Consider the following 16,133-nt stretch of genomic DNA (forward strand, 5'->3'; position numbering starts at 1 on the left):
GACTGATCTTGAACACATTTTTATATTGTCAGGGAGACTCGGAGAAATAATCAGTATATCTCACAAATAGAGAAAAAATTTTTAATGCACTTTTCTTTATTAGCTCCCTGCAACCCACTGTGTTGATAACTGAGGTAAGAGAGTAATTTAAATCAGGGAAGAAGGAGTTCCCAGAGTCCTCAGTCATAAGCAGAGGTTGGGACGCAGGTTCAGAAAGGCAGCTATCTGACCTGACTCCTCCCTCCCTGCCTTACTCAAAAGCAAATGACTTGGTTTAATTTCACATTTTGGTGAATAAGATCCTCTTTCAGAGTGTGAATATACGAAGCTTACTGACATCTCATCACTTCTTCATAACTGCCCCCAAATCCCCCAATCCCACTCCATCTTACTACCTGACCATAACTACAAATATCAGAAGAGCATCTGCACTTCCATCAATGATTGGTTTCTCAATTGTCATTAAGGAAACTATAGAAGACATATACAATCTTTGTAGTTTCCTATTTTCAAATGATACTACTATATAAGCTGTGTATTGTACCTAGAACAAGCGTTAAAATTATTCTACCATATAGCAACATGAAAACAATACACAAGGTCTATTAATAAACTACAATTAACCAGAGCCCACTGTTTAAATCACAACATTAGATGGTGTGATAAAACAGCCAGTAAAATGTGGTTGTTGAGTAATTTGGGTCTAAGGTCAGCTGTAATGAAAATACCAGAACTTAACCACTGAGGTCATTAATTACATTAAAGTGATTGCATTAGAGCATTTTGCCTGTTCCTTCTATTCAACTTCTCCCTTGTTTATGCTACCAAGGCCTACGCAGACATCAGATTTGTACCAGCAAACTGACTAGAGATAAAGCCAAAAAGCATTTAAATGAAATGTCTTAATAAAGTTCCTTAGAGTTGTAATATGTTTGTGCAGAATGTTTTATATCTTAACTGCCCAGACTATTTTTAAAGTGACTTCACCATTATTACCACCTATAAAATAGGAAATCATGATATGGGCTTTAGGAAATTAAGATTTTTCCATGATATCAATAAGTCTCCAGAGTATCCAGGCAATCTGTTCTGTGAGAATTTCTTTTATAACTGGCATGGAAATCAGTCAGGGAACTGTTCTTCCCAAGAATAGAAAGAGGACAAATGCTATGAGGAGAGCTGATTCTCTAATGGATGGCACAAATTTTATTTTCTGTACTTTTTTATCAAGGAGAAGAGTTAGCCCTCAAGTCATAATTCTGCCACCTGGGGAAGTCCTAGAACCTCCTCAGACTGATCTTGCCTATGAAAAGGAAATTTTTAAAAGAGCCTCCTGGGGCTGGGGATATGGCTCAGTTGGTAGAGTGCTTGCCTAGCATGCACAAGGTCCTGGGTTCAATTCCCAGCACCAAAAAGAAAAAGGAAAAAAAAAAAAAAACACCAAGTGAGATAATCTGAATGAGAACCCTATAGACACACTGTAGACTATGAAACATATAAAGTATCACCGCACAGGGGTCTTGGTCCACAAAACAGAACCAGTTAATACACGCAGCAATCTGCTGGTAGAAGCTCCCACTGGAAACTCAGGGAATGAGGGCACCGTCCGAATTTAGGAATGCATATACATTCTTCACATGAGTGGCCCATTTAATGAAAAAACTTCTCAGAAAGGCCACACTTTTATTGCCTTCACTGCTATCTAGAAGATTTAGTAGCAAACAATATAATAACTGATTTTCCATAGTTCCATTTGACTTCAGATGACATAGCACCCACGATTCAGGGGAAACATTTCCTACTATTAATAAATGTCTGAATCTTTTGCGCGTCCCATGATTGATTTTTTTTTTTCTCTGCTTATACCAATACACAACAGATAGTACTGAGAAAATGAAGGTTCAAAAAAGGACCTATTGTTGAAGTGGGGGAAGCATTAGTACTTTTTAGTTCCCTAAAAAAGGCCAAAGCCACGTCAGCTTCTTTCAGTTCCACCAGTTTGATGTCTTCCAGGGAGCATGTCTTGATTCCAAGGAAAAGAAACAAGGACTCTGTACAAGGACACAGCTTTCACATCAGACTCCTTGCTGTTGGCCTATTGCTCTGTCCAAGATGGAAATGGCCCAGGAATTCATAAAAGGGAATAAACAGGCTGTTCTAAGTACCCCTCTGAAGCCATTCAGAAATCAAACAAAATCAAAGCTAATGTTTCTAAGCTATTATCACAGCTACACTAACTTTTTAAAAAAAGGAGGTGTAAGTTTGGAAAAGAAGGGGAAAATACTGAATAAATGGGGTCCTGGGAAGCAAAAGAATCAATATCTACTTACATGTGCTGCAGGTTGCTGTTTTTCAGAAATGCTTTATAAGCCACAAATTTTAATCCGGAATCCACAATTGTCCTATGAAAACACACAATTGCAGGCATATTAGAACTAATCAGCAAATGCTTGACTGACCATAGTGCAGTATAGGAAAAATCTCTGAGATAATGTACACAAGTCCTGAGTACTCACAGGTTTTTCAGTCCCACGTAAGCTTCAACATCATCTTCATTGATGATTTCTAACCTTTTCTGATTTGCAATAAAACTGCAACAAAGAGGAGAAGAAATATCAGTGAGTCCAAATGTAGAAAATAACAAGAAAGAATGAATGACTTTCATCCAACCTCACCAAGGTACCCAACGTGATCTCTCTGTACCTACCCTAGCATTAGATAGATAGATAGATAGATAGATAGATAGATAGATAGATAGATAGATAGATAGATAGATAGATAGAAAGATAGACAAATGATAGAGATATTTAATACAGCAAGGACAGCAAAATGGAGAGTTTGGTTGAGAAGAAACTATGACTGACCAGGTTTCATGGTCAGTGACCAGTTCAACATATTTCATTTTTTCCTTGTCACTTTTTCCTTCCTTTCCAGGGTATCACCAGTGTACAGAGATGAAAATTCCTTGAAAACTGTATCTACCACCCCTCAAATGGGTTTCACACTCATGATGACAGCCACAGGGATGCTGGTTTCCTCACATTCAAGGAAAAGTCATATTTTTCTTAACATTCCAAGAATAGTCACTTCCTCCTTTTACCTCCTGAAATACCAACATGCATTTCCCCTCCCCACTTCATCCCTCTCTCCCCTTTTCCCCACCTGTTTATCCTGGCCCAGCCTCCTCTCCTTCTGCCCTTGTCAGTCACACCACCAATTCTTCCTTTGCCGAACCACATAAACCTGGAATGGCCCTTAGGAATCCACATCACCTCCGCAGGCTCCAAACACTCAAATATAGGAGACTAATGACTCTGGCTGATAGTGAACTCTATCACCTCAGCCATATGACTGGCTTAGAGGTGTTCATGAGACCACAATTAGACTCAAGAATGACACAGGTCTGGGGCTTCTAGGGTAATTTTCTGCCACAAGGAAAGAGACTGTCCAAGAATGAAGCCACCATGTATAAGAAGAGAGAGCTAAAGAGAGACAGAATTCTGAAAATACTACTTGAGCCTTTGGATTCAGCTATCTAAAGGTAGATATCATAACCTAAAGTGTGATATGGATTTACATCACTTGCAACTAATAAAGTCCCTGGTAGTAGGAAATACCACCCTGAGCCAAGTGCAGTGGCACACGCCTATAATCCTAGCGACTCAGAAAGCTGAAGCAGGAGGATCACAAGTTCAAAACCATCCTCAGCAACATAGTGAGGCCCTAAGCAACTCAGTAAGACCCTGTCTCTGAATAAAATACAAAAAGGGGTTGGGAAAGTGACTCAGTTTCTGGGTTCAATTCCCAGTACAATAAAACTCTACCATCCTAGAATTGCTATATTCTAGCTTGTACTAGTTATTTAATTATGAGTCTCTATTTACTTTTCTTAGATCACACTGTGTTTGAAGATAGAACTGTTTTATAATTCTTAACATGCACCACAGTACCTAGATTAGTTCTTTACACAAGGTAAGTACTCAAAGGATGGATGGATGGATGTAGATAGGAGGAAGGAAGGTAGAAGTTGGACAGATGGGTGAGTGGGTCGATGGGGCAATGGGTGGAAGACTGGATAAATGAATGGACAGGTGGGCAGACATACAACACTTGGAGTTACAAAAGTACTGCTGGAAGTTATCTGAAAATATTTAAGATACATATTTCAATTAAGATACTGAAAACAAATACATGTCCACTGTTAATGAGTTAAAATGAATACAGTAAACAATGATAGAGAATACACAGCATCTACAGGTCTCTTCTGCCTAGTGAGGGAAGAAAAGGATGACAAGATGTACATCAAGCGTTGTGGCAAATATAAAAACAGGCAAATTCTCTGAGGGTATAAATTACACCAAAGAGAAATAACTTAAAAGGATCCACACAAACACTGTCTCATCACATCAAAAAGCAGCCTCTAAGACAGAAGGGCATCTTCCTTTTTCCCTGACACTCAGGGCCTCTCATGTCATAATGTGCAAGAAGGAAGTCAGTAAGGTAAATAACAGGCAATTCCCTTCTTTCCTTCACCAGATACAGAAGAAGAAAATATTTCAAAACTTCAGTTAAACACTTACTTTACAACATTCAGTTTTTATGAAGTGTTTCAAAATCATCACACTTTAGAGACATTTTTCCAAGACTTTCATTGCACTAATATTTTCAATAGAGACCACAGTGATCTCACTTTTCCAAATTATCTCATAATAAGCACTGAATTCCAAAAAGTCATAAATAATTTTAACACTTTTTTCATGTCACGGGCAGCAGAAAAGGTAGAATAATTAGGCAAGGTTTCCTTTAGGGCCACTGTCACCACCAGATAAACCTACCCTCTCCTTGCAGTAGAGTTGGCTTGGTGCCTGTCATTGCTCTGAAGTCACATAAGAGTCTTGCATCTGTCTTTACCTGGATCATCATTGTATCCCCCATGCTTTTGACAAGTCCCTGACACTCAATAGGTACCTAACCAACACTATGATACAAAGCATTTATCTTTAATTTTTTTCATTATTTATGCCCTTTATTTTATTCAACTATATATTTAATTTATAAAATTCTCAGTTGTATTCAGTAAAATACAATGAGCTAACAAACAGACATAGAGGAAAGAAAACAGGAGCAGAGACACCAATGGGTCCAGGAGTTAGGTTTTAAAATATATAAGCTTATTAGGAAAGGGCCAGATTTTTAATTCTAAGCTTTTTAGTCACAAAAACTCAAGAAAAGAAGAGAATAAATTTTTATAAATTCACAATATTCGTGGAGAGGAAAAGAAGCCAGACTTTAAGCAAAGCACAACTCTTCTTGGATCTAAGGCCAGATAGGAGTTTTTGTTGAAAGTCATGAAAAGAACTATGTGAAATTATGGAAAATTATGAAAAAATGGTCTTCTACTGGGGAAGAAGTAATGCCCTAGGTAAATTTTTTTCCTGGCAAAATGGAAACACCAAGAGAAGAGTTGGAAGTAAAGATTGGCAAGTGCTCCTTCAACAGTAAATTTCAAGGATGCCCCCCCGTAAGTTACCATCTGTAGAGATGTCCAGTCTAGCTGCTAGCTATAAATCACTCATGAAATCTGCCACTAAGAAACTGTCCTTAGCCACTACTAAGTAAGGAATTCTAAGGTTAGAAAGGAAGCAAGTGAAGTTAGTAACAGGTCATCCACAGAGAAAACCTTAATGGCCAAGAAACATGTGAAAAGCTGCTCATCTTACAAGAATTCTGAAATGTAAATGAAAATAATGACATTCTATTCCTCTGCCCCTGCAGTGACAAAGTGTTTAACATCTGACAATATAAACCTATAAAGCCGGAAGTGTCTCTTACATTGTTGGAGGCAGTGTAAATGGGTTTAACCACTTTGAAGAGCACTTATCACTATCCTGGAAAATTATAGAGCAGAACCCTTTCTGGCCCAGAATTTCCACTTCTAATTATTCCCAGAAAGAAATTCTCACACGTGAACACAAGGGGACAGATGGAAGAATATGCACTTTAAGACAGTCAACAGACCAATCAAAAGCCAGAAGCAACCCACGGATCCATTCACCAAGAAACAAAATTTTAAAAAATAAGGTACAGTAAATATATAAATCAAATTCATTCAAATCTATTTTATGAGTAGAAAGAGATCTCCATGTTAAGTGAGAGCGAAAATAAGCAAAATTGCATACCAATATACACATACAATATGAAACAATTTATTTGAAAGTTTAAAAATATGCAAAAGCAATACCACATAATCAAGTATTGTAAAGGATAAAAGGTGATTGCAGGAGAGTTTACCTTGGGAAAAGAGAACAGGTACGGGATGAAGAAACAAAACTTTAAACAACTTATTGTTAGCCTATTTCTTTTATTAGAAAAGATTTGCAAGAGGAAAAACAAAGTGTTAAAGCTTCATTTCTGAATATAAAGTACATGAAGTTGTATCATGCTTTTTTGAATATTTTTTAATTCATGAAGTAAAAAAGGAAGGAAGGCAAGAGAGGAGGGAAGAAAGGGGAGTAAGAGAAAGAAAGGAGAGAGGAAAGTGGGGGGCAAAATAAGGAGAAATGGAGACAGTCATACAAGCGAAATGATGCAGGAAAGCTGCACCCGAGTGGGCCGACACACCTGCTTTCGGTTCCTGGTTCTGCAGACCACTCACAAGACTAACAAAACAGCCTCCTGCCTCCCGCCCCTGAGCGTCTGGGCAGAAACAGAAGAGGAAGGTGTATGCTGCACTGCCCCCTCCTGGTGATTTCCACCTGCCTCCAGGGGATCCTGGTAACACCAGGCCTTTCCGGCTCTCTCATCTCAGCCAAAGGTTCATCAGCAGATTTTCCCCCAGAAAACCATCCCCCATCACTCCTGTCACAGTGCTGAGGAACTCTGAGGGCTCTGCTTAATAAAACAGAAGTCCAAAAAGGATTCAATTTCCCAAGGAAGCAGTAGGAAAGTCTGGCATTTTGGCCAGGACCCATGTCAGAAGCTTTCTTTCCATGTCAACCTCTGACTTCTCTGACTTTGCCCAGGGTTCTAGAAAACTTAAGCCCTAGGGGTTTTCATGCACAGTTTCTCTCCCGAGGAATCCCACAGAAGGTTACCATCCTCTAACCTGTAGAGGTTGACTTCATTTTCTTTAAGGCAATTAGAACCATTTAAATCATGACAGAAAGACTAGGTAGATTGGGATTCTTTAAATTTAATAACCCTGAAGAATTTCTCTCACATACCTCTTTGACCATACCCCAGGACCTCTGACCCTTCCCCTACCCATTGGCAAGTTGTTAGGAATTACCGTTGGCCTCCTACATCCTGTGTTGTTCAAACATGCCTCCCTCCTTCCTCAAGTCCAGATATTGGACTTTGGCAAGAAGTTCATATCATGAAAGTTATTTTTACTGCCTTTTCCCCCATGTCTTTACTATACCCCCAAACTATTATCTACAGTCCTAAATGTAGGGTTATCTCAATGTGCTCATATGCTAGGGATATCTCAATGTGCTCCCCAAATCTATGCTGAGACTCCACTAAAATACTGCTTGAATGATTGGTAGCTGACACCAAAAGTTTTTTCCAATCAGAACATTTTTATTCCATGAGTTGGCAAGCATTTTTTTTAGCATTTTTAGTACTTCTTAAACTTGTAATTAAGAATTAGAGGGAAGGGAGGTGCTCTTTGTATCCACAATTTTACTTTTCTATTAATCTGTCTAACACCCAAGCTGAACTGTTTACTTCTCAAATGTAAGGGTCCAATTTGTTTCCCAGCATCTTCAGTTCTCAGCAAAGCCAGTGTCCACAGATGTCTGCACTCATAGATGCATTAATCCTCTACCTGAAGTTTTTATTACATAACTCCACCAGGGAAAACCAAACATACTAGACATGCATGAAAGATACACAATAATACTAAATGAAGACTGTGATCATATAACTTCATTTATTATGTAGAAAACAAGGAAACATCCAGAGGAAGACGGAGAACCAATATGGAAAGCAATACTTGTCCAAACTAAAAGTGAATTTAGATTACACGAATACAACACATTCGAACCAACTACTTCTTTTTTTAATGTTAAAAACTAACTGCAGTCAGGCCTGGTAGCACATGCCCGTAATACTAGTGGCTCAGGAGATTGAGGCAGGAGGATGGCAAGATCAAAGCCAGCCTCAGTAAAAGCAAGGCACTAAGCAACTCAGTGAGACCCTGTCTCTAAATTAAATACAAAATAGTACAAAATAGGGCTGTGGATGTGGCTCAGTGGCAGAGTGCCCCTGAGTTCAATCTTCAGTATCCCAGCAAAAAAAAAAAAAAAAAAAAAAAAACTAATTGCTTTTGGCAGATGGGCAATTATTTGTCTTGGAATCTGTCAGTCTTAAGAATGTAATATTAGAAATGGGCTCCAGAGATCTTCAGGTTCAGTGGCTCTGGATCCTTAAGAACAATGGGTGCTGTCAGGGAAACAATGCTCTCTCTACAGTGTTGGATGAGACAAAGAAGAAAAGGTTCCTAACAGAGATGCAAGCATCTGTACTGTATGGGTAAAATGGAAGGAACTATAAAATATGATTGAAATAATCATATAGACAGACACACACATAACTGGACAGGTCAGCGAAGGCTTAAATGGGGAAAAGGTATAGGTATCAAGCCTTGAAAGTTGACAGATAAAGAATCTGAACATAAGCAAAGTCCCCCTCACCTCTCCTTTCGTATTGTCACCAAAGCTCCACTCTCAACTTGACACTGGAGACCTTTACTAAGACATTTCCCTGAGGGTAAAAAGAATTTCCTCTCCTTTCAAGAAGATGACTTTTTGGAAAAGAAAAGAGGTAATTTTAGAAAAAATTCTCAGAAACATTTCTGAATTACAGGTTTCCTGGAAAGGGTCCTCAATACATTTTAAGAGATTTGCTTTAACAAGCTATCAAATAATTCCTCTACATAATCTTCCCAAGCAACAAAGAATGGTTTCCAATACATCTTTTCTTCAGGTACAGCAATATTACCCAAAAGTAAAATTTCCCTTTAGTTTTGACTTTATTACCTGAACTGTACTTTGGAAATACATCAAAATGAAATGGAAACATCTGTGAATATTGCAAACAGTGACTATTCAAAATGTAATTACTTTCTGTTATCGCAGTCACCCCCAGCCCACCACCAAATACAGAGAGAGATTTGATGTAAGTAGACACAACTCAAATGCAATGAGTGATTGTGATACGCCCACAAGCTTAGAGCCATGGGCTAAAGCACTTCAACTGTGATAGGATTCTCTCTTCCCTAAAATTTCCTTCATAGAGAATACAAAAATCCTTTTTTTTAGAAATCCCTTTGTTCCCTAAGTCCACAGATAGGCAACTTCAGTTTCTCAAAAAATAACAACAACAACAAGGAAGTGAGAAATGATGCAGTATCTGTGGGGCATAAAGGTAAAGTGTACTATTATAGTTTGGATGTGAGGTATTCCGCAAAATCTCCCATGTTGACGCAGGTATGCTCATGGGTGAAATGATAATGGATTATGATCCATTATGATTGTAACCTAATCAGTGGATTAATCTATTTGATGGATCTATAATTTGAATGAACAAACTGGGTGGCAACTGTAGGCAGGTGGAATATGGATGGAGGAAGTTAGGTCACTGGGCATGTGCCTTTTGGGTTTATATTTTATTCCTGGAGCCTCCCTTTCCTATTCTCTCCTCCCCCACCCCCAGCTGCCTCCCTCCCTCCCTCCTCCCTCTCTCTCTCTCTCCTCCCTCCCTCTCTCTCTCTCTCTCTCTCTCTCTCTCTCTCTCTCTCTCTCTCTCTCTCCTCCCCCCCCTCTCCTCCCTCCCCCCCCTCTCTCTCCTCCCTCCCCCCCCTCTCTCTCTCCTCCCTCCCCCCCCCCCTCTCTCTCTCCTCCCTCCCTCTCTCTCTCTCTCTCCTTCCTGGCTGCCTGAGCTGAGCAGTTTTCCACCACTACACCCATCCACCATCATGACGCTCTGCCTTACCTCAGGCCCAGAGTAATGGAGTTATGGAGTTGGTTAACCACACAATGAATCTCTGAAACTGCACCAAAATAAAGTTTTTTCCCCTCTTAAGTTGTTCTTGTTTGGTATTTTGGTTACAGCAATAGAAAAGTGACTAACACAAATACCAAATAAACTGGTTCAAATGATGAATTTGAGTGACCTACTAGTGTACACTATTAAACACCTGTACTTCCAGTTTTGTTTTGGCCAGGAACTTAGAAGTAGCAATAGAAGCATGCGTTTTGTGGAGTGCTAACTGGATGCCAGGCCCAGGGCCACCCAGGAATTGTGTTATAACATAAAAATGCTACCAAGACAGTGCTTCCATTTTTTTTGGCCATGCCAGATCACTTCCCCAAAGTCACATCCCTGCCAAATCAGGATTCATGTCTAGATTAACTTTCCTCTGAAGTCTGACCTCTCTACCAGATTGCTAAGACTATGGGCTTATAAATCTAGCACCTTCCTTCAGTAAGGAGTCATTTCCAGAATTTCTGCATAATGGATACTCACAAATAATCACAGCCGAAAAACAACTGTTAATGAAAAGGAGCTATGACACTTTTTATGATGACCTCCTGTAAATTATCTACAGTTATAATAGGAAAAAAAGAAATCTCCAGAATTTTACACAATGCCAAACTCTGAGAACTGAAGCTTCCTAGAACAGTACAAATGCCCTGGGCATTTAAGAATTCAAAAGCCTGGAGAATAAGTGATACCGTATGAGGGAGAACTAGTCTCCACTCTTACTAGCCATATGACCTGGAGCAAGGCCCTGTGCCTCAATTGCTTTGTTTGTATAATGGGATAATAATAGGAACTGCCTCATGGGGTTGTTGCAAAAACAAGAAAATTGGTCTACATCTGAAGACTCTGATGGTAGCTGTTTTTTAAAAGGAGCAGAAGATGATGTTCAAGCCTCTACCAAGTTACTAACTAGATTGCAAACCTAATCTCACTGGGCTTTCAGTGCCCACATCTATGGAACAGGAAATCTGAACTTGATTAACATCAACATTTCTCTTTGGTATACAAATTATAAGAAAAATTCCCCAAAATATTATGAAGAAAAATCTTACACTCTGTATTTTTCTCTGACAGGATATAGCATATCATTCTTATCTGTCTCTACTAACAAGGAGAGTTCCAGCAAGGAACACCACAACTAATGATCAGAAAAATTAATTATGAAAAAATACTCAAGATCTTCATAAAACACCTCATTCTCCATCAGGACAATATAAGTCTAATTTGGCAGATTAGCACCGTCTCCCATGCAAATTGGATCCAAGTTCACAAATAGTGTGATGGGTAGATCTTATAATCAGAGTACCCAAAAGTCATAACAAGTAGCACATGGTCCAGATATAGTCAACACAGCAAGCTTTTCTTATGTTATTCACTAACATTTTAAAATTGGAAATTTTTCACATTTTAAATTTTTGGATTTTCATGTTCTCTTTAAAAAAAAAAAAAAACTACTACACTGAACCAACATTTTTTTTCCTGGCAACTATCCGTGGGAGCTCAGTAGCACTGCTCCCAGAGGAGCACATTTTCAGTTGGTCACATCCTCACTGGTCTTGGCTATTTCACTGACTTGTGGAAAGATTTTATGACACCTGATTTAATTCTTGCTTGTAATTTCCTTTGAGACTTCAAGCTCCAACTATTCTCCTACAGTGATAAGAGATGTATAGAGATCCCTAACATGAGTCTCATCAAATAAAATGACACAGAAACTACAAAAAAAAAAAAATTCACTTTAAAAAAAAAAAAGTGACTGCTATCTGTTCCTCTGCTGTTGAAAAGGAACAAAACCAGACAGAGACATAGCCAAGTAGAATTCCATAGCTGATATGGTGATAAATATAATCCCAGGAGAAGAAAAAGATGGATGTTCTGATGACAATTTTTTGGTTTCAAATAATTTACTTAACATCATCATATATTTTATATTAGATCTCAGGTCTTTTGATAGTTCACACTACCTCAGCAAACAGGAAAACTTTACTGATACCAGCAACATGACAAGGTTTTACCAGATAAAACCATTAAGAGCTTTAGGACAAATTCATCCTAATACTGAGCTACTGTCAAGAAAGTGGCTTAATATATATTTGGGGCAGGTGAAATCCAACATCAGTCAATGAGAAACCACCAGAAGCATACGTGAGCTCATTCAGTCACTTGGAGTGTGCTCTGCAGCTAATTCATCCTGGCAGGCTCAGGAGGGTTGGAGGCACCACAGGAGCCTGAGGGAGCTTTTCCTATGGCCAGGGAAGCCTCCTGGTCACACCTGCTCCTAACTGCTTCTAGGCCAAAATCATCTCTGCCGCTCTGTGGGGTGGAACTCTGGGGTCTCATTCATTTGTCCAAGTTCTGGGCAGTCACAGAGGTGCTTCCCCCACATGCCTGGATCCCCATGCTGAGACCTCTGCAGCTCATCCTCATACTCGAGCAGGGTGGCTTCCACCTGGATGAGCACCCAGGCCGGGTTGCTCGTCTTTGTACAAAGATGTCAGCACTACCATCTGCTTGTCTGGTTTGAGAAGGGAATGGATCTGGCTTTAACCAGCAACAGAGATGAAAATTTTCCAGGCACTGGTCAGAAAAGACAACCTCGTATCATGTATTTCTATCGACGCCTCGTTCAGAAAAGGACATTGGAGATGGGAACCTAAGATCCCATGCTGAATCCACTTATAATTATGGTACTGGGAGGTTAAACTCTGGGACCACTTTGGACTCCTCACAGAATTAATGTCCTTGTCACTTCCCCCAGCTCTCACTGCCTCTTTCAGGAAGAAGAAAATGAAATCTATTTCTGCATTTTTCATAAAAGTCGTGCATTGCATCACTCATTGTCCCTGCAAAAGAAATTCCTTTCAGTGCATAATGCCAGACAAAGCTGGGTTCCTGTGGAATTAGTAGGCATTCTCCTTCCTAATAATGAGTTTCTCTTTTCACTGCCAGGAAGCTGAAGACAAATGTTGGGCTCAGTTACAGCAACTATGTCAACCATTAGGGGTAGCTGAAGTTCTGATCTCTATTTCATTCCTTATTCCCTCTCATTTTTACCCTGTTAACCTTATTGTATAAACCGATTCTCTTCAATTATTCATATACTAATGACATTTCTAATATTCATTCAATAAAAATTAAATGGTCATTATGTATAATATGCTGATTCCATAGAATGACCTTATGGTTGTTTTTAAGAAATAAGTTAGTAAATAATTTCATCTATTATTTCTCTTTTTTTAATTTTTTTTTTTACATTTCACAATGAATGCTTATGAAAAAATGAAACTGTCTTAAAACTCCAATCCAACACATAGATTATCTTTTTTTCTAAAAATGCCTTTTCCTTTTTCCCTGTTATTTCAGGCAAACCAATGTTCTATTTATGAGTCGTAAGGAAGAACTGCCAATGATTAGCCTGAGCTGTAAGAATTCTGAGAAGCATTCAAGTCAGCACAGATCACAACAGAATACAGTTTTGAAAGCTCTTGGCCTGCAGTCAGGCCAAATCATTCCATACAAAGAGAGATTTTGGAACTAATATTTCTGTTCCAGCTACAGGACAGATCAAGCACAACACAGAGAAAAACGAACATCAGGCATAACATCAAGAAAGGAGAACAATTCAAGTGGTAAAAGTTTAGGATCTCTGTGAAGGTCTGTTTTGATTTTGGCATGATTTTTTCAGCCAACATTTACAGGCAGTGGGAGTAAGGAAGGGGATATAATAGAAGGGATGCTTCCAGTTTTATCTTTAGTGTTTCAGTTCTCATATTAACCTTTAGCCATCATTACTGAAGGCCACAGATTACTTTCTTTGGAGTTAAACTACAACAATGCTAGTGGAAAGGATTCCCAAATATAAGTGATTGTGGAAGGCCACCACAATAAAGAAAGTTATTTTGTAGAAAGGAAGTGTGAATACATCTAAAATTCCTAAACAAATCTCTTATAAAAACCTTTATTTCAAGGGACATGCCATCATTTAAAAAGAAACATTTTTGAGGTATCTAGATAAGTCACATTCATAGAGATAGTAGAAGAGTGTTTGCCAGGGGCTGTGGGGAGCTGGCATAAGGAGGCAATGCTTAATGTGTACAGAGTTTCAGTTTTGCAAGATGAAAAGCACTGTGGAGATGGATGGTGGGGACAGTAGCCCAGCATGTGAATCTACTTAATGCCACTTAACTATACATTTCAAAATGGTTAAAATGGCAAATTTTATGTTTTGTGTATTTTTCTACAATTTTTTAAAAGAAAAAAAAATTTTTCTAAAGGCCTTGCAATTAAAGAGTGAAAAACAGAACTAAAAGGGGAAATGGAGTACAAACTGATTACCTTCAGAGTCCAGAAGAACTGATAGTAAACAACCTGACAAATGAAATGGATCAGGACTACTGAACACACCAAAAGTGCAGAACAAAGACTATGACCTGAATAATAGTGGCTAAATCTGACTCATGATTGCTCAGCATCCAAAGGGTCACTATCCTGATCAGCTAAGCACACCAGGTCCTACAAGATGGGAGTAATGTATAAACAAGCCAAAGGGCATGCAGCAGAGGTACAGGGAGCAGACCCCCTTTAAGCCTGTCCTCAACCACAGAGCCTGCTCAGCAACAAGTGCAAGGCAGGTTCTTTTGCGTTTCATTTCTCCCCCACGCTCAAAGAATCTGTTCTCCTTCAAAACATGTTGAGGACAGACACAAAATGAAAAACAACGGTGTAGTACAAATTGTGTGCCCTATGTCACTATACACATTTCACATACATCAGCTCAATTTAACTTGAAGAAATTCATAGAGGAAGGCTCTCTTTATTATTTTTTTTTTTTGATTCATTGTACACAAATGGGGTACAACTATCATTTCTCTGGTGGTATAAGAAGTAGAGTCACACCATTTGTGTAATCATACATGGACAAAGGATAATGATGTTTGTCTCATTCTATTATCTTCCCTTCCCCCGTCCCCTCCACACCCCTCATTTCCCTCTTCGCAATTCATCCTGAGGAAGGCTCTCTTATTCCTTCCCTTTTCCAGATGCGGAAAAGTCCAGAAAACTTTGGTAACTCATCCAACGTAGAAGGGGCCACTTACCCCACACTTCCTAAGGGAGCTCATAATCCATCAAGTAATCCTGCCTTATAACAGGGATCACTCACCTACACAAACCCCCAAGGAAAACAGAAAATGAATTGGTCAATCCACCTATGCATGTCAACTGCACGGTCAGTGATTTTTCAATTCAGAAAAAAAGTGAAGAAAGTTAAGTTTTAGGTATAGTTTTCACAGTTTACCCATGGTACTGGTTTTAAAAACATGTATATTCAGTCAGAATAAGTTGACTTTGAAATGATATATTAAAACCAAATCTTTCAGGAGCAATAATAAAATCTGTATGGAAAAGAGGGAAAGGTAAAACTGGGCAGTTAATACTGATTAATAATCTCATAATCTGCTGTGGAAAGTCTCCGCTTTACCCAGGATTCGTCTGTGATGATATCACAAGCCTGTTGGGGAGGAACTTAGCACTTGCTGCCCGTGTTGGAAATATAGACCACCATGCTTAAAGTCCCCTAGAGAGAGGGACCAGGCAGTGCAATGGAGGAGCCATCTGGACATTCTGGCAACCCCCACTGCATACTCTCAGAGCACACAACATATGCTTACCCTGATCCAGAGAAACACGATAGCTCAAAACTACCATGCCACAGAAGTCAGACTGATAAGGTAGAGGCCTGTTCAACTGGTTCATAGAACCCTTAGCTCTGGGCATGGATCTAAGCACTTTGAAGGACCTCACTCTGTACTCCTCCAGCAAGTTCCTCTATGTGAGGCAAGGAAGGAGTCCACAGGACCAACAGCATTTTGAACACCCTCCCTTCTTTACCAGGTACCCAGGATCCCAGAATTTCCTGCCCCCAAACCCTGAGTCCCCTCCTAGGACCTATGTAGGCCTTTCCTTTGTGTCTGTCCTCCAAGGACATACCATGCCATGGATATGTGCACCTGAGGCATGATGGTGTGGGATAAAGGCAAGATCCAAGGTTTCCACCTGTGGTGGTGTTGATGGAGTTCAAATATGCA

The 16,133-nt window shown here is 39.3% G+C and overlaps 1 protein-coding gene across 1 annotated transcript in view; it reads right to left on the reverse strand.

The window, feature by feature from the left end:
• The window catches only part of NTRK2 (neurotrophic receptor tyrosine kinase 2), a 345,264-nt gene that overhangs the window by 311,037 nt on the left and 18,094 nt on the right, over positions 1 to 16,133 (reverse strand). The window contains 2 exon segments of the mRNA XM_079112192.1: positions 2,331 to 2,402; positions 2,517 to 2,591. Of these exon segments, the coding sequence (XP_078968318.1) occupies positions 2,331 to 2,402; positions 2,517 to 2,591 (147 nt within the window).

The sequence above is a fragment of the Sciurus vulgaris genome (assembly GCF_902686455.1).
Source record: "Sciurus vulgaris genome assembly, chromosome: 15".
In the NCBI taxonomy this organism is placed as follows: domain Eukaryota; kingdom Metazoa; phylum Chordata; class Mammalia; order Rodentia; family Sciuridae; genus Sciurus; species Sciurus vulgaris.